Consider the following 26,742-nt stretch of genomic DNA (forward strand, 5'->3'; position numbering starts at 1 on the left):
GCTGCCGCCCGCCCGCCCGGGGGCCGCCCCCCAGCCCCAGCCCCAGCCCCAGCCCCAGCCCGAGCCCGAGCCGGAGCCGCGGCGGGGCGCGGGGCGAGGTCGGGGCGGCGGAGCCCCGGGGCGGCGCGGAGCGGAGCGGAGCGGGGCGGCCGTCCCGCACCCCGCGGCGGAGACAAAAGGCGGCCGGCCCGGCTCGGCTCGGCTCGGCTCGGCTGGGCGCCCGCCCTCGCCCCCGGCCCCGCCGAGGGTACCGCGGGGCGAAGGGGCGAGCGGCGGCGGCGAGCGGCGGTGGGGCTCGGCTCGGCTCGGCTCCGCTCGCCGGACTTTCTCCCGGCCCGCAGCCCCGTCCGCGGTTCCTCGGGGTTCCTTTGGGTTCCTCTGCACTTTCCCCGGCTCTGCCCCCGCCGCCAGCCCGCACCTGGCCCGCGCGGGGCGGCTCCGCGGCGGCTGCGGGGAGAGGGCGCGGGGGGCAGCGCGGCGGGGGCCGGGGGGGCCGGGGCAGAAAGAGGAGAAAAGTGCTCAAGGTGATCGACCGAGGGCGAAAATCAGCGGAATGCCAGTAATTCCGAGCCGGCGCCGAGTTCGTTTCACCTCCTCGCTCGCTCCTCGCTCGCTCTCACTTTTTTTTTTTTTTCTTTTTTTTCTTTCTGCTCTCGCTCGAATTAAAAATTAAATCCGTGAAGGGGAAATGAAATAAATCGCTCTCCGGCTTACTTACGTGAAAATTCCCGTTTGCTTAAGTGCTGGGGTTTGCCTTGCTTGCGGCGCGACATGGTGGGTTGGTGGCTTCGGTGGCTTGTGAGTCGCTCGGTTCACATCGGGAGAGACGGGTTAGAGAGGAAGGAGACTCCAGAGAAAATATCTTCATCAATGTCTTTTGACATCCAAAATAAATTAGAAATAATACAAAGATGGCGCAGGGAAGATGAATTGTGGGATAGCAGTCATGGCTTTTTTTTTTTTTGTGCAAGGAAAAAAAAAGAGAGGGAGAGAGAGAGGGAGAGAGAGGGAGAGAGGGAAGGAGAGAGAGAGAGAGATGAAAAAAATGGCAAAAGCCCCCCTGAGCTGCAAGTTCAAGTGCGGACGTGACGTCCCTGCGAACTTGAACGTCAGGAGCCTGGATGGACAGAGACATACAAAACATGGGCAGGGCAAGCCGGGGAGAGGGGAGGAGGGAAGGCGAAGGCAACACCAATGGACACTCATCAGGGGCTGGACATGAAAAAGAGACCAGGACAAGCCAATGGACAGTGATCGCAGGGGGGAGAGGGGAGGGGGCGCGGCGGGAGGGGGTGCGCCGGGCGCCGGGCGCACGCTGCCGGCGGGAGCCGGGGGGAGCCGGGGGGCGCCGGGGGCCGGGGGCGGGGGGCGGCCGGGGCCGCGGGGCGGCTGCGGGAGGGGAAGGGGGAGAGGGGCGGCGAGGGGCCGGAGCGGGCGCGCGGGGAGCGAGGAGGCAGGAAAGGGAGCAAGAGGGGAAAGAAAGAGCGAGCGAGCCGAGGCAGCGGCAGCGCACACGCTCCCACCCCCGCTGGAAAAGCAAACACATCAGGGAAGGCACACGGGGAGGGCGGCGGGGCAGGCTAGCCTCGGGATGCGCCGAGGAGGTGGGAAGGCAGGTAGGAGCGGAGACCACCCAAAAAGGAAGGGGGGGCCCAGCCGGCTCCCGGCTTCCCCGCTCGCCCCCCCCCCCACGCCCCCCCGAGCCGCCGAGTCCCCTCCTCCCGGGAGCCGGGGCCCGGCCCCGAGGGACGGCGGCGGCGGGGAGCCGGGGGGCTCCGGGGGCCGGGGCCGGCGGCAAACTTCGGCGGGGAGCGGCGGGCCGGGGAGCCGGGAGGACTTAGGGAGCGAGGAAGAGCGGGCGGAGGAGCGGCGGGAGCGGGGCAGGGGGCGGCAGGGGCCGGGACCCCCCGGAGCCCCCCGGCGGCGCCCCGCAGCCCGCCCGCCGGCAGAGCGGCGAGCGAAAGCGAAAGGCGCGGCCGGAGGCGGCGAGAAGCGGCCGGAGCCGGGAGGATGCGGCGGCCGCAACTTCGCCCAAAGCGCGCCCGCACCGCCCGGGGCCGGGCCCGCGGCAGGAGCCGCTCCGGAGCCGGCCGTGCCCGCGCTCCAGGCCCGGGGCCGGCCGGCCGCGGCAGCGAGGTGGGCGCGGGGCGGCGAGGAGGGGCCGGGGGCCGGCGGCGGGGGCGCGCCGGGACCTGTTGGAGCCGGCCCGGGGGGGCCCCGCTCCGCGCCGGGGCCGTCCTCCCGCGGCGCCGCCGCCCCCCGGCCGCCCCGAGGCCGGAGCGGGGCCGGGGGCGGCCGGGCAGCGCCCGCCGGGCGCCGCGTTTCGGGGGGAAGCGGCTCCGGGTGGCAGCGGGCGAGCGCTCCGGGCTGCGGGGCTCCCCGCGCCGCCGCGGGGCTCGGCTGTCGGAGCTCCGCGGCCATGTGCTGCGCGCCCGGCGCGTGTAAACAGGCGTGCGGGACCGTGCGGAGAGCCGTGCCGTTTGATTTATCTGTAATAGCGCGTATAAAGCTTTTCAAGGTGGCTGCAATGTAAAAAGTAATGACTTTATTACCTCTGAAAGGTTCTGCGGTTCACGTTTAACAGTCCTCTGAATTACAATTCATTACACAGTTGCGCGCTCTCTAAAGCCAACATAGATCAGAATACCTAGCTGTGGTTATTTCCAATAAATAACAGGCGACGTTTCATTGATTTTCTTTAAAAAATCGTAGCAAATTAAGCACTTAGTTACAACTAAATCTGCTTTATTATTGTACTGCGTGCGAGATTCCAGAGGTGACTTCCTCCGGCACGTCTTCAAACATACATTCAAAAGCTAATTTTACAGATGCTTTCATGAATGGCAGCGAGGATGTTCCTACCATTAGCGTGCCCTTAATTCCCGCATCGTAAAATGCCTCGAATTAAATGGGAACTCGCTGCCTTAAAACAGTATTTCATCCGGGCTGGATAATTATTAATATTGGCGTTTGATCACAATAGTGCTGCGCTCCCCCGCCGCCCCCCCGACACTTTGCATTGTCATGTGATTGGAGGGCGATAACAAACCTCAAGAAAGAAAAGGAGTCAGAAGACATTTTTAACGTGGCATAACCACAGATTAATAATGCAGGTGGGTTTTTATTTTATTGTATTTTTAGGGGAAGGGAACGAGGCTGTTTAATGAGCAGCCGTGGACACAAAGTAACTATATTTACAATCCTTGATGTGGCTTTTGCTGGGTAATAAATTATGACAATATTAAAATTATTTTCTGGCAGCCCAGTTAACTGCGCTCGGGACTGTAAAGCCCTTACTGATTCCATTTATGCCTTGTAATTACGGTCCACGGGCTCTCTCTAAACCCTTTGGTGTATATTGTGTGTAAACTTTTAGCTAATAGACCTTTTTTGAATGGAGGGACTTTTCTCAGTACTTCCTGCAGTATATATTCTGTCTCTGATCTCTGTATTTAATGGCCAAGTCCTGGTTTATGCTTTATAATGTGTTGACAAGTTTTCTAACAGACTTTCTGAAATAATGCACATATATTCACGTCGGTTAGAAACTCCACAGTATTTTTAGAGTCGAGTAGATCTATATCCTAATGCACTGAGAGGGAGTGTAAATCATAGAGGATTTCATAGCCCTTTCAGTAGTTTTCTGTATGAAGTATGAGCAGCGTGGCCTCCAGACGTAACCTTTTAGAAAAAAAGACAGTGCTTTTATTTTATGGTGTAAAGTGCTTTTAGCTTCAGGGCTCTGAACGTGAATGTGGTCAACAAACAGCTCTTGCGAGGGACTTTGCTGCAGCCTCAGCCCCAGCGCTGGGGCGCTGCCTGTCTGCCGGCCGGCTTTTGGGGCCACCTCCGGCCCCGGGACGGGGCTGTGTCCCCCCCGCATCCCCTTCCCAGCCCCCCCGGCAGCCCGCTCCTGCCTCCAAAGCCAGCACCGCCGCGGCTCGGACGCCCAGGGCCGCGGTGGCCCCCGGGGACCTGCCCGCTCCACATCGGGGGGCTCCGCGCCGGGGGGCTCTGCGCCCACCCCCGGCGGGCCGGGCAGAGGAGCCCCGCTGGGCTTCCCTCGCCCCGGGGAAACGGGGAATCGGGGCTCCCGGCGATGCCCGAGGGGCGAGCAGCCGTGAGGCTGGGCCCCGGGGAGCAGCCCGGGGGGGCTGCGGGAGCAGGGACGATGCCCCCGCCGCCCCCCGGCCCCTCGAGGCGGTGCTGCCCGTGCCCCGGCCCCGCTCGGACGCAGGGAGCGTTTTCGGGCTTCTCGGCGCCTGTCACGAAGCGAGGGCACTGTGCTCGGAGCTACGCTACCGACCGTGGCGGCTCAAAACAGGTACAAAATATTCAAATGGTGCTAACGCCTCGAAGTGCTGGTGGGTGAGAAGGGCAAGTGAAAACAAACCCGGGCAAGCACCGAAGGCAGCCGAGCCATGGGGCTCTGTGGACTCGCGCAGACTTGTGTGTCACCTCCTGCTTCTCACCGCGACCTTTCCCTGCCCCGGCTGCGGAGGATGCCCCCCCTGTCCCGCTGCAGTGGCCTCAGCTGCTCTCTCCCCCAGCTGTCTTGCCCACTCCCATGCTACACGCTCCCAGCCCCAGAGCAAAAATGGGAAAACACGGCCGAGATGCTCGGCCGCGCATGGGCAGCTCAGAGGTAGGTGCTGGGCCAGGGTGGTGGTCGTGCTGCCGTGCAAGGGTCTGGCTCGCTAGCTGAGGGGCTGCCCCTGGGCTGTAGCCCCTCCAGCTGGCCCACTTCCATCTGTCCCACGCGGAGCAGAGCCCTGAGATATCTGCAGAAATTCACATCTCCCTCTCCTGATGCCTCAGTTCTCTCGGAGGAACAGTGTGGTCCTCCCTCCGTTCAAGCCTGTGAGATACTTGGAGGCTGCTGCCTAAAGGGACACAAAACCACCTAAAATTGGGAAGTGTGGCCTTCCTCCTTCTCACAGGCAGGCACACGGTCTTCCCGCACAGGACTGGGACCCGAAGGCGCAGAGGAGTGCGATGCAGCGCGTGCTGCACGCTGCTGTCCCTGCCTCTCTGCTAATTTAGCGACAGACTTGGCAGTGGGTGAGTTCAGCAACTTTGGTGGGCAAATGTTCCTGCTTTTAAGCTCCAACTGTCATTCATTCATGGCAGGAATCTCACTTGCCAACTCAGTACAGAACATTAGGACCAAATACAAATTCCAAAATTATGCCAGTTCTCCCGAGCTGTGCCGCGTTACATAACGGCCGATAGCACGGGGCGCTCTCCTCCGCCGCGTTGATAGTCTCAATCAGGCAGAGGCACTGTGGGTGGAACTCTTATCGCACCAGGCTGACTCCCCATGAATGAGCAGAGGACTTGCGCGTTCTAGAAATAGCATGTGCATTAGTATTGCACGATGAGGAACTTGGGCATGCTGCTTTCCCTCTTCTCTTTTTTTTTTTTTTTTTTCTTTTTTAATAAAAGCTCAAAATAAACTGCAACCCAGCAAGCGCAGCACACACAGCGGCGAGTCCATGCAGGATCACAAACATATGAGCGCCAGGTGACTGAAAGATTTCGTTACAGGCTGCTCTAGGCAGGACCCAGAATAAAATGCTGAACTCGAGGAGAGTTTTTCCAGCGGTTACAGCAAGGTCTGGGATCTCAGCCTGCGCCTGCTTGCACAGCACTGAGCACGACAGAGCCCCGAACCTTGACTGGACTTCTGAGGGGTGACAATAAAATGACCACACAAAGCACTCAGGAGGCAGACTTTCAGATACCAAATCCCTCCTTTGAAGTCTACAGCTCTGCTTGTGCATGGGCAGGCAGGGGAGGCACTAGCTATGCTATAAACAATGCCAGTAAAATCTCACTTTTAATCAAATGTTTAATTTCAGCCAAACCCCGGTGTTAGTTTTTCCTGCTCTAGAAGTTACAGCTAGCTTTCCGTTTTGTATCTTATTAATATTTGTGTATCTTCCTATAAGCGTGTAACATGCCCCTGACAGCTTGTATCCTACATTTTGAGCCAACATAATTTAAACTTTGTGCATTTAGAATTTGACCTATAATGCAAATCCATACAGTCTTAATTATAGCAGCACCAGCAGCCACTGTGCGAGCGAAATAGTCGAGCTTTCGTTACTGAAGAAGCACAGTAGTTAAGGTCTGTCGGTGTTCCCGTTACAATCCCCATCTTGAAGAGGTTATAACTCGGGCTGTGTAAATTTGATTGAGCTGAAACTTGGGACTCAAACTGTCAGTCCATATAGGGAATTATCTTATGAATAATTGGCTAACCCATTGCTTGATTCACAGACCTTTATAAAATGATTTTTAATGGGTTTTAATGTTTTTTTCTTTTACTGACATCTAGGGTATGAATTTGGTACTTCTAGCTTTTTTGAAGCTCCATATTGAGCAGCATATGTATAGGTACATACATTAAAGCTCTGCAGCAACACACAGGGCATGCATGCCACACTTCCACGTCTATGTGTACACATATACAGATGAAGACACCGTGTGAGAGAAGTGCCGCTTAATCTATCTCAGAAGAGAGTCCTAAACGTGTAAGATAAAGAGAACAGAACTCCCTCGGACAGAAGGGCACTAAAGCTCCTTGAAGTGTTCCTCAGTCCCGTTGTGATCCACCGCTAGTGTAGCAGCAGTCAGGCGGATTTACACCAGCATGGTGTCACTGAACCAGCAATCCGAAATGCAGTCCTGGTGCGCTCCCACACGGGGAGCGGGCTACCTCGGTTATCTCCAGATGCAGTGGGGATAGCTGGGGACAGGTCACTTTGTTATCTTTGTTAACAGTTTCTCAGAATCTTTCATCTCTGGGGGCTTTTTCTTCCCCCAAAGCATGTGGAAGTGAGTCCCACATGTGCCTTGGCATCAGAACAGTCGTCATGATTGCACTTTGAAAGGGATGAGCCATTTCACTTTGAACACTGAGCTTAAGTATGGCTTTGTGTTACAAAGAATTTTACTGAGAGTTGCTCTCCGTAATGCTTCTCACTAGTTTTAAACTTCTGTTGCTCAGAGAAGGTTATCACTTCAAATCACACTCAGCTGGTGAGGCTGTGGACTTGGAGTTTTTCTTAACCCTAGAAGAAAAAGATGGCAAACCCAGAGCTAGGAAGATGAGCCACAGTCCTTGAACAGATTGCTCTAATGGAGCCAGACCCCACCAAGTCCATGCCCACCTTGCTGAATGGTTACAGAGCAGGGACACCACCCTTGGAGTCATTTCTGAGATCCCAAGTCATCCACTTACTGAAGCAGGTTGCTGTCCTCAAGCTTATGAGCTGTAAGGAGAACATAGCATTGACACAAGTGTCTTTTGGACTCATTTTCTTTCTGACTGTAGCTGCTAGGTTTGGGGAGATCCCTAGCTAGCCCAAGGTAAAGAACGATGGTCAATTCAGGCCACCGGCATAGAGCACGTGGCATGGATGGGCAAGGCTGCCAGCCAACTCCTGGGGAGGCTCTCAGCAGAAAGAAGAGGTGAGTCTGGCTGTGTGCAGCTCTGCCCTGGGTCTCAGCTTCTTGCAGCTTTCCGAATGGACAGAATTAACAGTGCCTGGTGTTGGGGCACGCCAGAAAGAAGTTTGTCTCCTGGTTCCAGCTCACTGTGAACCTGGTACACGATGGGCACTGGCTGCAGGCACCACCGTTACATCTGTATGTATGTATGTGTGTGCACAGTGCTCCCACAAGTCAGCAGGACTGTTTATAAGAGCAGCACGTTCAACAATGGCACAGTCGCGCCTCATTGCCAAACGTCTGTTAATCAGAGGAGGCATGGGGAGCTGGGCAGAGCTGGTCTGAGCCTAACCAAATGAACTATGTGGGGCATCTGATCTTTTTACATAGCCATTGCTTATGAACAAGATTTTCTCAGGATCATTTGGAGAAGCTTTTCATGCTTCTGTGCAAGATCAGACCCAAGGGGCTCAAGCTCTCATCATCCCCATGAGAAAATCTGGAAAGCTCCACTCTGGATGTGGCAGGCAGGAAGAAATGGAATTGCAAACATTTTGTCTTGAAAAATAAATCCAACTATACCTCAGTTGAATCAAATAAGAATTGTAGAATAATAAAAATAATTCATTAAACTGAGGCACCCAATGCAAGCATCAGCAATCGAAAAAAGGTATTTCCATTGAGAAATTAGTTTTGCTACACAGGATGAGGAAAGATTTAGTCCCTTCTACTTCCCAGCACACTTGGCTTGAGTGACAACAAGGAAGGGTAGTGCAATAGAAAAGGATTTCCCTCCTCTAATCCTGCTCGATATATTCCCCCTGCCAGAGGAATCTGCTTGGCCTTGGGTACTGCAAAATTCTTAAGCATATATTTATCTTTGGGCACATCAGCTGTACTTCCATGCCTAAAGTAAGCATGTGGTCAAGTATTTTGTTAGCCTGGTGCCTCACCATCTTTTGGAAGTAACTTTTACTACGTTGATTTTTACAGCTTCAACTTTTAGTCACTAAGAATGTATTTAACTGAAGTTTAACATATAGATTCATCATTCTCTGTATTAATTTTGTACTACTGTTTCAGCTGACATTTAGTTTTAGCTTTTAGTTTCAGCACAGAAGACGTGCACATGCTTTGCAGAACATGGTACAGTTTGTGTGAGGATCTAGATGAAAAGAAAGAATTAATTGTTGAGATAGCAGAGATCTTCTGCATTCAAAACAAAAATAAAAACAGCATCACTGTGGGGAATTTTTTCTTTGCCATATTTATCCTGTGCAACTCTTTATGTGCAAAATTTCAGCTTAATTGTTAGAATGCTTACAATAATATTTTAATGCAACTCTCTGTAGTCAGGCTAATATATTATTACATAGCCCAGAGCTGCACAGAAAGCTGCAGTGCTGAGGCGTAGCGGGAGCGGTGGTGAATAACATATGATAAGAGCGCGCTTCTTTGAGCAGTTTGGATAGTTTTGCCACCATTTGTTATTGTCAGCACATATAATTTTTACAGTACGGTATGAATTCTGACTGCAGTCAGAAAAACGCCTTCTACCGCCAGTATGAATAAGATTTCACTCAATTAGAATAACATGCAAGGATATGATACGGCACTACATAGAAAGCTGACATGCATTAAGTATGAATGCTGGGGCTGGGGGGCGGTTATTGTACTAATGCTATTGTTCAGTGAGCAACTATTCCCCAGCAGATTAAAAAAAAAAAAAAGCGAGGGAAATTAAATTCAGCAATCAGAAATATGTACAATGTTTGATATCACCATGCTGAAATTAATGTATTCACCGCCGAAACTTTGCTGTGCCCTATCGCGTTACATCTCGCAGCATCTGTGTGCCCAGAGTGAGAGAAGCAGAGGTAAACACGGAGAGAGATCCACAGACTTAAGAGTAAATGCCGGCTGTTTCACGGCACCAGTCTTTACATGTAAATGCTGCTTCCCACTGGTGTTGGTGAGCCATTTGGTCTGAAGGTGGCCGCACCAGTGCAGTCCATCGCCATCATGTGCTCCCCAGCACCCCAGCGGTGTGATGCACTGCGACCCCCTGCTCCTGGACACCCTGCGCAGCTCTGAGCAGCTCCGTGGCACCTGAAGCAGCTGAAGGTATCCGATGCGTGGGGACAGATGGGGACCGTCCCCATCCGCGACCATTCCTGCGAGGAAGGGCAAAAGTGCCCGGGAGCCGAGGTGTATCTCAGAGAGCCATTGTACTCAGAGGCAATAAAAATAAAACTATTCTCAATTGAGACCTAATTAGCTTTTATATTCAAAGCTGTACTGCACATTTGTATGTTGCTTATGAGTGGGACTAAAAAATATATGTACCATGACACTATACTTTTAAAGAGTCTATTGAATGCGTTTCCCATTCTCCAAGGATTGCCTTCTCCTTGGATGTATACATTCAGTGAATATGACGAGGCTAATTATTTTTCCCTGAAACAATCGCTGCATTTCTCTGGCAGTTTGCACCAAATCATGGACCTCGCATCTTTGGCCTTGGAACTTAAAATAAAACCAACCCTGCCTTCCAATCCTAAAACAAAAAAAACCTGTTTGGTAAACAAATTGCCTGCCCCGGGCTTTACAAGGATCGCTCTTGTATCAGAGCCACCATGCACGTCTGATCCCTTTTCTCCATTTTTTTCGAGGGGGTTATATATTTTTCTGTTACCTTTCCTGCCTGCGAAGCAATCAGGGAGAACGGCAGGAGGCACCATCAATATGCAAATTGCCGCCAGATAACTGGTCTCGCTGGTTCCGCCTTGGGAAGCAGCAGCGCCGCAGGAGGGGTCCCCGGGGCCCGGCCGCCCCCCGTGCCCCCCATCCCACCGCATTGCCCTCCCCACTGGTAGCAGCCACGGAGGTGCTCGGCTGCCCGCGGCGTGGACACCGCTCCTTCCGTCCCACTGCTGCACCAGCCCGTGGCTCCCACTCGCACGCGGTCTTTCATGCTTTGCGCTTCTACTCCGAGGTTGGTTCAGCACCCCCAGCACGGCCCTGGAAGCGTAATGTGGCTTTGCTCCAAAGGCATCCAGAGCCGCCGCCTTCGTGCCACCACCGCTCGCCGAGGCGCAGGCTGGCAGGACCGTGTTGTCCCTGCTGGGTGGCACCGGGCAAAACCCAGCGGTACCTGGGCGTGGATCTGTGGCCTGAAACACATGCTCAGGGCCCGTCCTTCCTAACTCAGCATTTGAGGGATTAAAAGCAAGCACTGGTTTCCAAATTAAAAACATGTTAAAATGAAAGTTTAATTCATGGTTAAACGCTTGCAAAAAGTACACGAGGCTGTTTTAAAAATCACAGAGAGAAAACACAATCTTTTGTGGATTTGGGGTTTGCTCTGTTCTTAAATTCAAAACAGTGCTGCTCACTGCACTAACATTTCACAGGGCATTCGGCAAGACCATGCACTGGGCATCTGGGTATGTGTGCAAACACCCAGGTAAGCAATACCATTCATATGCGTTCAAACACGCAGCAAAGTTAACACAGAGATTCCTATCAGTATGGCGGGAGCCCCATATAACAGAATAAGCCACAATTCACACCTGTGATGGTCTATTGAATACGTAATATGCATTTTAAAAATTGCCTGGAAATGTATTCATACGGCAAAATCTAATGGTTCAGGCGGAGCTTTTATTCTTGATCAAATAATAAAAATTGTTAGAGATCACTCTGTCATCTCATTGCTCGCCAGCCTCCACAAAAACTGTTTTACGTTCCTATTTAAACATGAGAGTGAGAAGGAAAACATAAACCGCAGAAGAGTTACTACAGATATTAACTTTTAAGCCAGAAAAGCAAGACAGCTGAAAGAGCGAGCAGGGGAATTGGCTCCATCACTCCACACCCGTCTCGGTTTCCTACAGCTGAAGCCCCTGGACAGCAGATTGCATCAGGACAAGGTTGGGCTCGCCACGCACCAGAGGATGACTTGGGCGAGGTGTTGCCACTCCGCCTCTGAGGTCCCTTCTTTCTGCGCATGTAGGTCTCGCAGGGAAGGAGACTTAGTGTGAACGGACAGGCACAGGCTGCAGACAGATCCACCTCCGCGTGGGACGGAGTGGGTGGCAATGGCCTTGGCCATGGAGAAGGAATCTGAACTGCAGACTAGTAACGGCAATGGTGATTACTATTAAAGCTCAAAGCTTTTCATTACTGAAAACTTCAAATAACTCTCCTGAACTATATTTGAGCCATTTTTTTCATGTTAACTCCAGGTTTGATTGCTGGAAAAGGTTGACTGCTAGAAAAGGAAAACCAGTGCACCGCACAGCAGTTGGGAATCGAAGCCCTTCTTTACCAGAACCCCTGCCACATACGTACTGTCACTCACCTTCCAGACACTCAGTACAACCATTCAATCTATTGAATCAAGAGACTGTTTGATCTTATCTGCATCTGTGAGCTGACTGTCAACCTGCTTAGGCTGCATATTAAATCATCTATAGTAGCTGTATCAAGCTGGGATGATCTGTTAATTCTAAATTTATTAACCCTTGGAGTGCAGTCATCGTGTTTAATCTAGTGTAGCCAGCATTTATTTTACAAGACTAAATCCTTCTTTAAGATATGGCTGTGCAGTAGGTTAAAGAATCATTAATGTGTAGGAGATGGTAATTGGGAAGAGCTCACTTTGATCTTTGGAAGCCAGCTGACAGCATCGCCGCTCCAAACACACATGTGTGTGTGCTGGCGTCACGCTCGCGTGTCCGGCATGCGGGGTGTGTGCACGTGTACGCACCTGACCGCATTTTCTCGCAGAAAGAGTTTTGCCTGAGCCCAGGAAGAAGAGAGGCCTCGAACAATGCCTTAGACCCGCATCACCACGAAGACGTCAAATCGAGATCTACGTCGCGGCACAGCACAGGCAGGGAGACTGCAGGCAGGGTGCTGCAGGGAGCAAAGAGCAAACCTCTCCTCTGAGCCTACTCCTGGTCTGGACCCGTAGCTGCCCTCCAAACCAAGTGCCACGCATCCGCAGAGCACTGCGGGCTGCGGCCACCGCAGGACTCGCAACAAGTCGAGTGCTGCTATCTGCCTGCGTACAAATGCACCCCCTCCCAGACACAGACGCACACACAAGTAATTCTATATAGATATATACATGCAGATAAATATGTTAATCTGTTCGTTATACACACCCAGCCCTCCCTGCCTCTCTCCCCTGTTATCTATTCTACTTGCACGTTGCCGATGGTATCAACATATTCACAGCTTTTATTTCAGTCACAAACTGCTAGGCATGCTTCCTTTTTTGGTAATCACGTGCCTGGTATCTCTCTAATGTAGCCTAATAACAATTTTAGCATTCAGATGAAGCGATTTCATTCTGTGACTGCCTTTTCTATTAGATTTGATTCTGAGAAGCCCCAGTGGGTGCCTCCGAGGCAGAGATCTATCTGTGAGGCTGCAACCGATTCAATAGCAGCCTGAGCTAACCTTGACCTTTCCCTAGACCCTGCTCCATCTGGTGCCAGGCTGGTCCCCCCCTTCTCCTCCTCCTTGCTTCACAGTCAGCATTGATCAAGGCGGAATCGAGCGTCTCTCTCCCTCCAAGGGCTGGGCAGTCGCAGGAAGGACAGCACATTTCAATATATGGAAATGATCAAGCCTCTTATGCAATCATAAATCTACATAGAGGCTGGTGATTTGATATTTCATCCACCTCCACAGATTCTCCCCCTCCCTCCCTCCCCCCAGCAGGGATTTATAAACTATAAGACAGCGGCTTTCCCCAACACCTGGAAATTATAAAGCTGGCTGTTTATTGGGAATGAATGCCTGGCGATTTGATCTGATTTACTTGGCGTTTCATTTATCTGCTTGCAACTCACTCCGTTGTTTTCCCGCGTCCTTGGGTTACGCGTGCCCCCCCCCTGTTCTTTCTGCCGTTTCCCCCCGTTCAGGCGGTGGGGGTGTTTTGGTGCTGCCGCAGGCAGGCACAGGGCAAGCCGGGCTGCTCGCTGCACACCCGAGACCCGCTCCGTACCGGGCACCGAGTGCCGGGGCACTGGGGTGCCTTTCGAGCTCCGGAAACGAGCGGAGGCTCCTGCGATAAATCAGCGCTCGCCACTTTGCCACTTCCCTACTTCTGCTTCGTTTTCTTCCTCCCTTCCCGGCGCTTGGCTGCCACTTCCCGTCTCCCTCAGCCCACTGCACCCCGAGGGTTTCCACTTCCGTGCCCCCACAGCCCCGCAGGGCACATGGCTCTGCGGTGCTCGGCTCGCTGCTGGTGCTGCTTGCGGGATGCTGTTCTGTGCACCCCTCTGTGCCCCTCCGCACTGTGGGGCTGACCACGGCTCCCCGAGCCACCTCGGGCCCTGTTGCGGGCTGCCAGTGCCCCCGCAGTGACACGGAGCTTCGGTGTGCTCCCGCGGGTGGGTGACAACAGGCAGGTGGCCAGCGCGTCCCTGCTCTCATCTGGTGGCTTCCCTACATCCCGGGCCAGTCTCTGGATTTACAGGCAGTGATTTGAGTCATTTTCCCAAGAATTCCTAACACCGCCACGCTTGCTCATCTCGTACCAGCCTTGAGATTATATAACAGATTATGTAAAATTATAATGACAATATAATATATGCACACGCTAATTATTATACATAGTTTCCTGCATATATATAGTCAGGCACGCACCACATGTGCTAAGAGTCACTTCTGTAACACTCGCACAGCCAGCACTCCTGGCTGCAGACGCGGTGTAGAAAAGGAATGGTTAGATATTTGGCAGTACATATGTATAAGAGAGATGTATTATTTAATCGGAAAAGGTATCTGGAAATGTCTTTCCCTCGCTTTGAGGAATTTGTTGTGCTTTATCTCCACGGCTAGTGAAAAATAATAGAAAGAAACTGTGAATTACATTGAAAAAAAGATGTATGTTCAATTTGTCAGTTTAATATTACACTTCCTTTCTGCAATGTTACAAAGATTTAGAACATTTCCAAAATTTTCAGCTCTAATCTGTGTCTTGTGTAGTCTGAGGTTTGTTTGCAGGACCTGCCACCACATGCCAGCTAAAAATGAGTGTCAATTAATAATAAAAAAATATCTCTTCCTTACTTCTGCACTCTTACAACTTAACAGGTTTTGATAAAACTACTGATGCAACAGCGAGAATTTTCCAATTCCTGCAGTACTAACAGTTTTCATTCTACAGCACCAAAGCTTCCCAAAATAGAGCCACTGAATATTTCTTTTTGCTTTTCCCCACGGCAATCTACATATTATTGTTCACTTAAAATATAAAGAATATTCAGCGCTTTAAAAAGCGTGTTTGCTTCTACCAAGAACAGAGCTGATGGAAACAATCTCAAAACTAGACAGTTAGAGTAACTGCACTGTATTATTTGTGGCCTCCAAAATTAGAAATAATTTGAAACGAGAAGTAGGAGAGTTTTTAGCTAGTGTTTTCTACCACGTGAGAAGTAACCGAAAAACATTCACCCTCGTAACACAACAAAATTTATAAGCTCTTTTCTTTCTGAGCTACTTGAGCAATTGGGTAACCTCTGCAGAAATGCCTGAGTGTGGTTTGCTGTTTGAAAGCATATTGTACTTATTAATAAAATGTGAAATGGCTTAAAAAACAATTTGAGCTATGAATTGCCATCTGCTCAATGGGGGGGAAACAGAAAGTAACTGAATATATTTTCTCACCTTTTTTTTATAGTAACATAAACAACACTCCAGAATGCCATAAACTTTTAGCTGCACGAAAAGCATTTGTACAGTTCATCATGCCTTAGGTCAGGACTTTGTCCACGTTGTTAAACACTGTTTCTTTTAATTATCTGCAGAAGTCCCGCAGTACTTTTTCCCCTGTTAAACAAGGTGTCCTTTTAAATTTCAGGGATTAAAAGTCTGATGCTGCGTTCCACATGATGCTCTGGAATCTCTCCCTGACAGCGCGCTACCCTGAGCTCTGTGTATGCATATGGGAAGTATGGGAAAAGCGGCATGTAGACCTTGTTCTGGTCTTCTGCGTGGGAGGGGAAGAGGGAAGGGTTTCTATTAGCCAGCTTTTATGCAGCGCTTCGCAGCACTGCTGTCCATCGCAAGAGAAATTCATCTTCTTTGTCCTCTCTCTGCCCCTGCCCCTTTTTCACAGAGAAAAACCAAGGTCACCAAGGAACCCAATGGGACTGCTTCTTCTGGTAGGGAGTTCTGCCAGTACCAAAAGCACATTCCTCCAGTGCAAGCAACTCCGTGACCCCCAGGAGTGCTGTGGGGCGACGCTCTGAGACCAGCTCAAAGCGCAGGGAGGCCTCCCTCTGCCTGTCCCAGGAGAAAGGCAGCAGTGGCAGCGCCTGCCCCAGGCTGCTGGGAGCAGGGCCCCCTGCGAGCGCGCAGAGAACCCATCCCTCCCGACACCTGCTGCTCCCTGCGACGGGGCTCACCACACAAACACTACAACGGAAAGAACAAAATACCAGATTTTTTTTTTCTTCCTACTTAGCTGGAGTTATTTCTTTGCTGCCTTTCAGCTTTATGCACCTGGGAGCCCTGACTTTTATAACTTGTTTATCCTATTTCTTGCTCAGCTAACCTGCCCCAAACACTCTGCTCCTGCCAGCAGCAGACAGAAGAGAGCCTTTCGGGAGTGCACGGAGCCGTTCAGAGCAAGTAGCCAGGTTTGAGCACACGGACGACATTGCAGGAGGATGGTGACTTGCACTGAGTTTCACAGGAGCACGAGGGAGGGAGGAGCTGTGAGCTGTTCCAGGTCCGTCCTACAAGATGAGCACACGTTAAACAGTAACTCTGCAGTGCATCAATTGTCTTCGTGTGCCCAATGCCTGATGCTTTCTACTCTCCAGAAGGCTGATTTGTTTAGAGCACCTTTTAAAAATAACAACAGCACAAGGAGCAGCTTTTTTGCTCCCTTGGAATTTGGCAGGAATGTAGATACAACATATGGGAAGAGGGGAATCTAGAACTTAACAATAGGAAAGGCAAAAACAATGGCATAAAGATGGCCCACACCCCTGCACCCCTCACATTTTAATCTCCAACAGTGCACCCGTTAGGGCCGGGGACAGCAAAGTGCCTCGAGATTTATATGCAAAGCGTGTGAGCTTATTGCAGGAGCGGTATCACAGCACACGCCTAGGTGCTCTACACCTCACATACATATTGCACCATAGCATTAAGATTCAAATCACCTGTCCTCCGTCACTAATAAAAATGAAATACATGAGTGGAAGTTTGAATACAGTGGCTTGACAGAGTATGTCATGTCGCACACAAGAAGTGCTACGACTGCGTGATCTAAAAGTAGCTCCCCATTTCTATGGCAAAACATTCTTCTGTTTCAAGGGTGAAATGCATGCTGTGGGAAGAGGTAAGCCCAAAGCCTTAAACCAGCTCCCAGGCCCCCTAAGAGCACAGCTTGACACCCAACCCTACAACAGGACTCACCACTACACTCAGAAAAACATACGGCTTTGTGAGACTCCCAGATTTTCTTGCTTACTTTCTTTTTTTTTTCTCCTTTTATGGTGTGCAGAAGCAAGCAAAGAGTCAAAGCAGTGCTGCATTTTGAGCAGTCCTTCCCCAGCAGAGAAGCTGCCACAGCAGAGCACCACCACAGAGGAAGTTGCCGATATTGGCGCATTAAGGGTTTGTCAGTGTTTCCATCCTAAAGCCTCTAGCTTAAGAGGCTTATTCTTGGCTATTAAAACATCTCCAGGCTGAGTTAGAGTGGGGGAAGGTAGTTTTATTTACTATTACAGGTGGGAAATCACCTACCCAGTTATTTATTTATTTTTAACCAGGTAAAGGTAGGAACAAAGGGAGTTTTATTGGTTTTAGAGGCTTTGTGTGGGTGTTCTTATGTCATAGGAATGACAGAATCTCCCAGGTTATGGATCTGTAGCATGAAAAAAGGGACTTCAGAGATATTGTAAGGACACAATTTACATACCTGACTGATTTCCTTAAGCCATGTGGTTTTGTCACAATTACATGACAGCTTGGTTTGACAGCACGTATCAAATCCAGGTGCAGCCTAACTCCCAGAAAGCTGGTGCGCAGTGCCTGCAGTGTCCTGCTCAACGTATGGTCCCTGCATCCCCGAGGTATTTGCTGGAGGCCTAGAGGGGCTCTCTTGCTGTATCAGGGAAGTGATTTGGCAGCGTTGGCTGCTGGCAGGGGCTAAGATCTAGACCCTGCTGAGGCTTCCTGAGAAACAGTGTGTGGCCAGGTGGGTGGGTGAGCGTGGCTCCTGGTTGCTGATGGGACCACTGGCTTTTTCAGCCTGTCCTGAGCTCGCTTCTTCAGGAAAATGAAAAGCCAGACAGACTTCAGGATGGAAAGTGTGTATGGAAGTGCCTCTTTTTCAAAGCGGTCCACTGTTTAGATACATCTGATAAGCACGGTATGGCACGCTAAGTGAGATGCAAACAAAGCACAGGGATAGTCATCAGAGAACCACACACAACAGGTATTTTGTTCTGCGTGAAAGGCCACAGTATTGACATAAGGACGGATATTACCAGCTCCTCACTCATGCTCCATCTCTCCCCCACACACACAACTGAAGGGACAGATAGAGCTGGTTCAGAACGGTATGTTATTGCCACAGGTGCTGGAGTCCGAAACATTTATAACACCTGCTTGGTGCACATTCAAGCAATTGACGGCAACGGCTCCAAAAATGGTCACCACCTGTAGGAAAGCAGATGCTTTAAGAGGTTGCCAAGAGCCTGATCTCAAGTGGCCTCTGGGAAAAGGCCCGTGGAGGTGTGCCAAACACCATGTCCCCAAACCCGCCACCTCAACAGGTGGCCCTGGTGTTGGTTTCTTTGAGGATGCACAGGCTCTGGGGCGTCTTCTTCCTCCTGAGCTTGCTCCTCCTGACATCAGGCTGATAGCAGAGGGAGACAGAGGAGGAAAAGGTAATGTGCCACTGCCGGTGCCATAGCTGTTCTCTAGATAGCGCAAGGACTTTGTTCCTCAGGACTGTCCATCTGGCGCCATTCCTGAGCAATAAAAGCTCGCCCACAAAGCATTTTAAAGCAAACAGCCTGTGTAATGAATACCTTAATACTCCTGTAGCTAGACAACAATACCGCAAATGGTAATTACTCTAAACATAACCACTCAGTGAAAAGAACCCAAGTTCATATACCGGCTCCTTCAGCCAGCAGGAGCCAGGGCCCCATAGAGGCAGTGTGCTCATCTCACAGCGGGATGACTTCTTTTGTCACTCCCCAGGGATTCCCCTGCGCTAATCCAAGCACACCACCAAGGTTTTCCAAAAAACAAGGTGCCCCAGCAACCCTTGAACTGAGCACAAAGGTGAGCTGGCCACCAGTGGGGTCTCACAGAAAGAAAACAGATGCTTGCGCACATGGAAGTGTGGGGTCAGGTGTCAAATATTCTAAAAAATGGGGTCCAGCACCATACCACTTTCCTAAATCTTTCTGTAATCACTGCACAGAGTCTCTCCCTGTCTTCATCTAATTAAAAACAAAACAAAACAAACAAACAAAAAAAAAAACAGGGTCACTGCGACAGCCTGAAGAGCCAAATGCTATGTCTGATTCATCAGCACACACCACGCACAAGAGCAATAGCTGATTTCGTAAGATACCTAGAAAAAAAATATCTGTATTGTGTGAGATCAGAATTTGCTTACCAGGGTATTTTTTAACTGGGGAATACACACAGAAATTTGAAAATCTGACTTAAAATTACTTTATAATCTGTACTATTGTGCCTGCAGTTCTCTCTGTCTGGGTAGACAGCAGGCAGGTTTGAGACAACACAGGGCGAGATTTCTGTGGTGCATCCTAAGCTCTGAAATCTTTATTTTAATTTTGTTGGTTGAAAAATAGATCTCTCTTTTTAGTTTTGAAAATGTCTGCGTATCATGTGAATGTAAAATAATTACTGAAACGTGGTGTGTGTAAACATTGTACCTAAAGAAGACTTACAGCACCTCAGAGAGGAAGATCACTGTGTGGGGCCTTTTCTGTTTGTTTTGTAGCACAGTACATTCAATCATTTAATGGCATTTTATGTAATTTTATTATTAATAATAATACCTTCCACCTGGAATGAAAGCATTATCAATTCATAACCTCATTCTTGTCCAAGTCACATGGGCAAAAATTAGGACTTTTACTCTTTTTTAAATTAGGTACATCTTCCACTAAACTCGCAAGTCTTTTTTGAGAAAGCAGGTGCTATTTACTTTATGTGGCCACATCAGTGAGCTAAATATTTATTGAAAGCTCAAAGCATTCACTGGCCTCATTTTCTCTAGTGGTTGCATTCAGATTAATAAACCAGTTTCCTACTTAAAATGAAAACAGAATTCAGAAATGTTTAGCGTGAAGTGAAAAAAGAAGCAAGAAAATGACTAACAGACACCAGAACACTGCATATTTATTTTAGCCTGTCAATTATTTTTAAAGAATTCCCTGCTTATGGAGAAAGATTTTTAAAAGACCTGGGCCATTAAATAAAGATGTCCACAAACACCGGTTTCTTCATTTTTTCTCGTTTTGGAGAAAGTGAATACTGTAAGGGTCTTTTTTCCCTCCCTTTTCTTAACTTTATTATACATTTACCAGCATCAAGAGTTTAGGACACAACAGTGGTGTGTTTATGAAGCCAAATACTCATCAGCACTTTCAACATTAGGAAATCACGAATATCAAATGGTCTTAGCAACACTTCAAAGCAGCAGCCAAGTGTAAAGCTGCCCAGGTAAGAGCTACTCCTGGGGCAGCGATGGCTCCAAGCAAACACTTTAGGAGGCCTAGACCTGGAGATAATTCCTATTTGTTTGTATCCAGCCATGAACACACAATCACCTATTGAAAGTGTCTGGCTTCGAGTGCAAACAGATGGAGAGCACAGAGGTTAGCACAGCCAGGCCTCAGACTGACCTTTGTAGAGAGAATTAAATCAGCCTGACCTTGTTGTGAAGCCTAAATTATATCCATGGACCCCAAATAATGCATCTTTAATATATCGCTGCCCTCTTTTTATCAGCCTTCTTACCTCGAGGGTATCTTATTTGCTAACTACTAATGTTAAATTGCAGCTATTTATGCTTGCATTTATGACCTTAGCGGACATCTTGTCACATTTTTCATGAACACTTAAAAAAAAAAAAAAAAAAAGAAATATTTATATAGGGAGAATATAAAAAACTAAGGTCTTATTTCACTTTAGCATAAAATAAATGTGAATAGGAAAAGAAACCTGCTTCAAGCAGGGGGCACTGAGCACAACAGTCACTGTATCATTCTGAGCTTCAATATCATCCCTCACCTATCATCTGGGCAGCCTAGAAAACAGAACAGTGCTGTGTAACAGGGTTTCTAGTGCCTCAGAAACACCTTTGCTTCTCAGGTAATTTTGAATATCTCGGGATGTTTTAATTCAAAATAATGCTGAGGACAGAGTAAGGCACGTGACACCGCCAGTTGTTGTAAGGCAGACTTTTGAACAGAAACAATACCAAACCTGCAGGCGGGGATTTCAACTGGAAACGAGCAGGGTTCAGACTGGAAGCGTTGAGGTGCCGCTCGCGTTGACTGTAGCAGCAGAGGAGCCCAGTGGAAGTTGAGGGGAACTGCAGCACTTCCCACTGCCTGAAAGTCTGCCCCTGCTTTTTGAGGTTTACTATTGTACCTTAACCCGACCAAGAGGTGCCCAGAAAAAACTTTGTCCGGGATACTACTTAATAAGTGCTTTTATTCTAAGGTGCACTGGACTTTTTCTTTATTATTATTGTCATTATTATTTTGCTTCTGCTCATCAAAACAAAACTTTGATTGAAGCTACAGAAGCAAAGGGCGGTTTCACTCCTTTGTAATTAGTTTGGGATTTGGGCTCTGCTGCTGTCTGTCTTTGTAATCGTGAGCACGTTACAGAGGCCCCCAACAAGGAATTCTCAGGGAATCCCCATATGGAAAGCTGTGAGTCCACAGGACAGCCAAGACCACCACCACAGGGGTGGACCCCACAGTGGGGAAGGGGCACGCTCCTCCCGGCAGCGCTGAGCTCTGAGGTGGCTCGCCCATTTGGTGGAATCACACCCATCCACGCAAGAGATGCCTCCATACCACGTTTGGCACTGCCTCCTCGCTGACCTCATATGGCTCTCTAAGCCAAACAAAAATATTTGCTACCTTTTGCTGAGATGGTTTTCTTGCTGTTTAACAAGCTGGATCGAGCAACTGAAGGGAGAGGTGAGCACCAGAAGCAGCAAGCAACAAGAGCACACAGCTGCAGGGCGGAGAAGAGAGCGAACCAGTGCAGTACTGATTTAGATCAGCTACAGAACCACACCATTAGATTAAATTGCTGATGAAGGTTAAGTTTGGTCTAATACTTGGCACCGAGGCAGCTGAAATGCTGGAACATGATGCTTTCTCCCAGCTTTGCTCTGCAAGAGGAGCAAAACATCTCCCAGCACTCTGACATTCATGTCACCTAGGTCCTGTTCTCCAGCATGGGCTGCAACAATAAAAATCCTCACACATTTTATTCTTAGGAGTAACATTTGTATGCCAAACTAAAAACTAAAACCAAACAAACAAAAAAGGCACCTTAAAATTTTACCTTTTCCCTGCCAGATTAAATAGAGGCAGTATGTTGAGCATTGTATCATTCCAAACTGCCCACTGTGAACTCAACAGGCTCATCCCTTCCCAAATAAGCTTTGGGATCGAAACATGCCTTCAGAATCCTACAGATCACTTGCTGCTGACACCCCAGTAAGTGTTCTGGATAATTTCACCTGTACGATATCCTACAGAGTGGGGATAATGTACTTGAAGTACCCATGAAGGTGTGCTCTTTGCAATTTTGCCTGCAAATGCACTAGAAATCCACCTAAAGGGAAATTCTGCATTGCCAAAAGCACATTGCAGAGTGAAAACGCTAAGGTGCACTGTATTTCCTGCAGATTTTTCTCAATATTATAAAGAACTTTCAAATAAATAGCAATCCCTTTATCTCAGGGGACAAGACCAGCAGCTGGCTATAACAGCAACTAGTCAGTGTCTGTCAAGTTCCCCAAATCCCAGGCTGCTGCTGCTGCTGCTGCTGCTGCCAGAGAGTGAGTGCTTGTGGTGGTCGCTGCAGCCCAGGTAGGAAAAGCAGCTCCCTTCAGGCACCAGCAGTCTTTCTCCACCTTCCAACCTGACAGCTCCAGGGTCACCAAGCCTGGTCCCGAGATCTCACGGCTGAGGCAGCAAAATTCGGTCTTGTCAACCCTGCTGAGAAGTCTTGCTCCAGCTCTGACCCCACTACTATTAGCTCTTCCTCTTACATGTGGTTCTCATGTGGTTCTCGGAAAGGTGTGTGGAGCAAGGAACGGAGCCCCAAGGAGTGGGTACGCATGTATCTGTGCTTGCCCAGCCACGGAAGAGACAGTCCAAGGAAGGAAAGGATATGGGGAGAAACAGGCTGGGAGAAAAGGTTCGTGTTCTGAAAATCATTTAATCCTCCGGGGCTGCAAGCTCCAAAAAATCAAGTCTGATCTAAACAGTCATACGGGAAATAATGAGTACAAACTACTACTTACCTCCTTTGGCTACACAAAGCAAAAAATACAGCGATAATCACACTATTTGATTCCATGATCTGATTCCTGTGTTACCTTATTTCCCGGAGACTATAGCTCTGCGTACCACAACATGCCTGTCAAGATGTGGATTTACAGGTTACACTGTAGTTGAACCTGCTGGTTTTCAGCTCCAATCGACATTTACTTGTCAGTACATGCCTGACAGAGTTGCAGTCCAGATTAGGAAACATTTGTTTATGCCCCAAAATCCCCAACATATTTTTCCAGCTCTGTTCCCAGTGCTGAGCTCCACGCCACTCCAGCTCTCTGCTAGGCAGCTCTCACACTGCTTCCTGGTTCAAAATTGATTAGAAGCAGCATGAAATGTCATCAAGCTGACCCTTGGGAGGCTGGGCCCAAAAATAACAGATGGGAAAAGTGGCCTTTTGATTAAACTTTCAGTCGCCAAAAACTGTGTGTTTCCCCTTACCGTGCATGTGCACACACGTCGTAAGTCAAGATTAGTCTCCACGAGCTGCAGACACAACGGCAGGTTTAGCATAGACCTATTCTTAACAACATTAGTGCTGCTGAAGTCAGCAGGACTCTTGCCATCAGCTTCAGTGGGGGCAGGAAAAGGGTCCTTTGTTCCACTTTTTATTTCGCATCTCTTTCTTCCTGGTGGCTCTCAGCTGATATCAGAGAGAGGATGCGAAAGTAACGCGGAGCAGGCCCAGGCTGGCTGTTTGTGACATAAGAGCTGCTGGTGGGGGTGGTGGCAGCTTCTTGAGAAAGCAATACAGATTTTCAGGCATTCCATAAAGCCCATGCCAACATGTTTTCTGGGTGGCGGGGGTGAAGTGGTACCTTTCCAAGAAGGGAATGCCACTGTCAAAAATGACCAAAACGCTTTTTTGGTAGAGTCCTGAGAGACCCAAGTCCTGTTTCAAGGAGATAAATGAGCCACATGGAGTTTTGGTGGGAAGAAAAGCGACACAGAAAGCAGCATATCCTCACGCACACCTATGCTGATATGAACATCTGATAATGCAAGTACAATCTGCATATTCATATATTTATAAGTCAGACTGCTCCCATTTCAAAGAGTCTTATTACCCAAATTGCTGCAGAATAGCCAGATGCAAAGGAATGAGGGAAGGAAGGAACAGCAGACATTAGAACCTGAATTTCCAGGCCTCGGTAGGTTTGCTGTGGTCTTGCTTGCATGGGTATTTTACCCTAACCTAGAAACGTCAGGTTACACTAAGCCCCTGGTATATACAGCATTTCTGGTAGAGACGGTTGTGAAGCAATTTGGTGAGGGCTCGAAACAGGTGCTTAATATCTTTGGATTTGACATTTAGAGCTCATCCCTGACCCAGGTGAAATTGGTGACACCCGATTTTGAGAACAGCATACATCAGGCACTTTGCTGCTCCCCCTGGACAGATCAGCGCTGTCTGAGGCCAGAACCTGCCTCTGCGGGGCTGCATCTGGGCCACAGCAGGATCCTAGGGTTGGTTACTTTTTCACATGTCAGCAGAGCCACCTCCCATCTACAACTGTTTTTTTGAGGCCTATAGCTGAACTACGAGAGTCGGGTGTTATAACACACAATGACAACTACTATTCTGAAAACAGGGCTTGAAAATGAGCTGGCAAGAGCTAACACGGTGTATGGTCCTGCACATCCATTCTACCTCCTCTTGTCCACTTCGCTTTCTCTTTTCAGAGGATATAGGGACCTTTTTGTCTCAACCTCAGCAGCAGTTCCTCTAAACTTGAAAATGGCCAACTCTGCTGTTATGCCATCACCCCTCTTACACTCCTTTTTCCCCCACCATCTTCAAACACTGAGTTTGCAATGTGTGTAATAAATTGGGAAAAATATATATGTTTCTGAAATGCTTCTTTAATAATTCCCAGGGATTATGGAGTCTGTTATTGACAATATTTGGGAATAGATGGAAAGAAAGAAGTCCCATATGCATAGTAGGGCATATCTGCCAAAAGAAGGGAGCCAGGGCTCACCCAGTGATGTACAGCTACCTATACGGTGCCTGCACGCCCAAGGCAATTTGAGGTAATGTTTTGGTCATCAGGTGGAGACCCCAAAGGCACAGCAGTTTAAGATGGGGATTGCAAGAGGCAGGCAGCCACAGAAACCCGAATCGCATTCCAGGGCTCTTATTTAACATTCTACGTATGTGAGATAGAGAATGAAAGAATAAGAATTATCTTAAAATCCCTGCTAAATCATGCCCTGCTTTCTCAAGGCAACCTCGAGCTTTAGTAGTTCAGACAGATTCTCTAGCTGACAATTAATATTAATGGGTAGATTTCACAATGTGGCATTATCACACTGTGAGATGGGTGGGCATACCATCTGGGTTTTGGCAGGTATTAGATGTAATCAAAGGGATTACTTGGCTCAGGGAGAAATAGAAAACCTTGGGTTTGTTCAGTCTTTCTTCTTTTGTTTGGATGCAGCTCTAGGTGTACTTAACTATTTTCCCCTTGTCCTTTTGTTTCTCGTGATGAGCGTTTCTGAGTTTACATGGGGAACGAGAGGCGGATACCAAAGCAATTGTATTAGTTGGACACCGGACCGATTTGTCTTGTAGCCTCTCTCTTTCTCATGCAGAGTTGTTTTGGGATCGATTATCGGGTCGTTTAGGGGCCTCGCTTCCGCGTTTTAGAAGCTTAAGCGGCATATTTAAACGGTGAGGGGGAATTAAAAGCAAAATACGTTTAGATAATCAACCAAACAGACCTTTTCGAGAGACAAGCTGAAGAAATCAGGTGTGCGAGCAGATGCATACGCTAAGAAAGAGACTTTGTCCTCTTCTTCCCACAAAGCAAATACTAAGTGCCAACTTTCCGGGGTGGGTGGGAAATTCCTCTCCCTCCCTTTTCCTCCACCCAGCCCAGCCCCCGAGCATCAGCAGCACTAAACGGGGGAGGCAGAGTTTTAAACTTTCGGAAAGCGATCGATTTGGCAGCCTTTTCTCCGCTGTCTGTGCCCCAGCTGATTGTAACTAAGTAATCCTCATCAATCTGTGGTAATGCAGGACCATGTTTATTGCTGTAGTAGTTAAGTTGTTGTTAATTTTACACTAAACGGTTGTTATGATGATGAATGAGTAGCTCGGGCTGCCACCCAGGGGACTTCAGCCCATACAACCGACAAAAGCGAAATCGCAGTGGGAAAGCGAGGGAAGGGGTAGGGAGCCCCCTCCGGAACTTTTTGCAGGACATCAAAAATAATAACAATCATAAAGATAAGGGAGGGGAAAAGAAAGAAAGAAGAAAAAAAAAAAAAAAGTTTATCTCCTGGTTTGCACTCGAATTTCGATGCCGTGGGGTAAAGGGTGCTAAGTGCAGTTGCGTTTTGTTTTTTTTTTACACAGCACCGGGATCAGGGGGATGGAACGAAAACCCAAGCGATTGCCCGGGCCCCCGGCCCGGCCGGGCAGCGCCGGGGTCCCGAAAGCCCCAGGCTCGTTGGCACCCCCCGAAGCCCCTCGGGCGCTGCCTCCCCGCGGGCCCGGAGCAGGGAGCGCGGCCCCGGCGCTGTCTGCGGGCGGGGGGCGCCCCCGTGAGGCCCGGTCCCGGCACTGCCTCCCCCGGCCCCGGCGCAGCACAGCCCGGCCGCTCCCGCAGAGGCAGCGGGCGTCTGCAGCCGGGAACCCACCTGCAAGCAGCGGGAAAGGGGTCCTGTGCACCCC

General features: G+C 49.4%; 1 protein-coding gene across 6 annotated transcripts in view; it reads right to left on the bottom strand.

The window, feature by feature from the left end:
• The window catches only part of BCL11A (BCL11 transcription factor A), a 67,375-nt gene extending 64,913 nt beyond the window's left edge, over positions 1 to 2,462 (bottom strand). For 3 of the 6 annotated variants that reach the window (XR_011094339.1, XR_011094338.1, XM_068675338.1), the window contains exon 1: positions 719 to 2,460. Coding sequence is in view for 4 of the 6 variants with exons in the window: in XM_068675338.1 (XP_068531439.1) it covers positions 719 to 773 (55 nt within the window). In the remaining 2 variants the exon portion in view is untranslated. Of the gene's footprint in view, positions 1 to 718 lie in introns of all 6 variants that reach the window. The other 3 variants (XM_068675343.1, XM_068675341.1, XM_068675342.1) reach the window with 3 other exon arrangements.
• Between the last annotated feature and the right edge of the window lie 24,280 nt (positions 2,463 to 26,742).

Source organism: Anas acuta, chromosome 3, assembly GCF_963932015.1.
Source record: "Anas acuta chromosome 3, bAnaAcu1.1, whole genome shotgun sequence".
In the NCBI taxonomy this organism is placed as follows: Eukaryota; Metazoa; Chordata; class Aves; order Anseriformes; family Anatidae; genus Anas; species Anas acuta.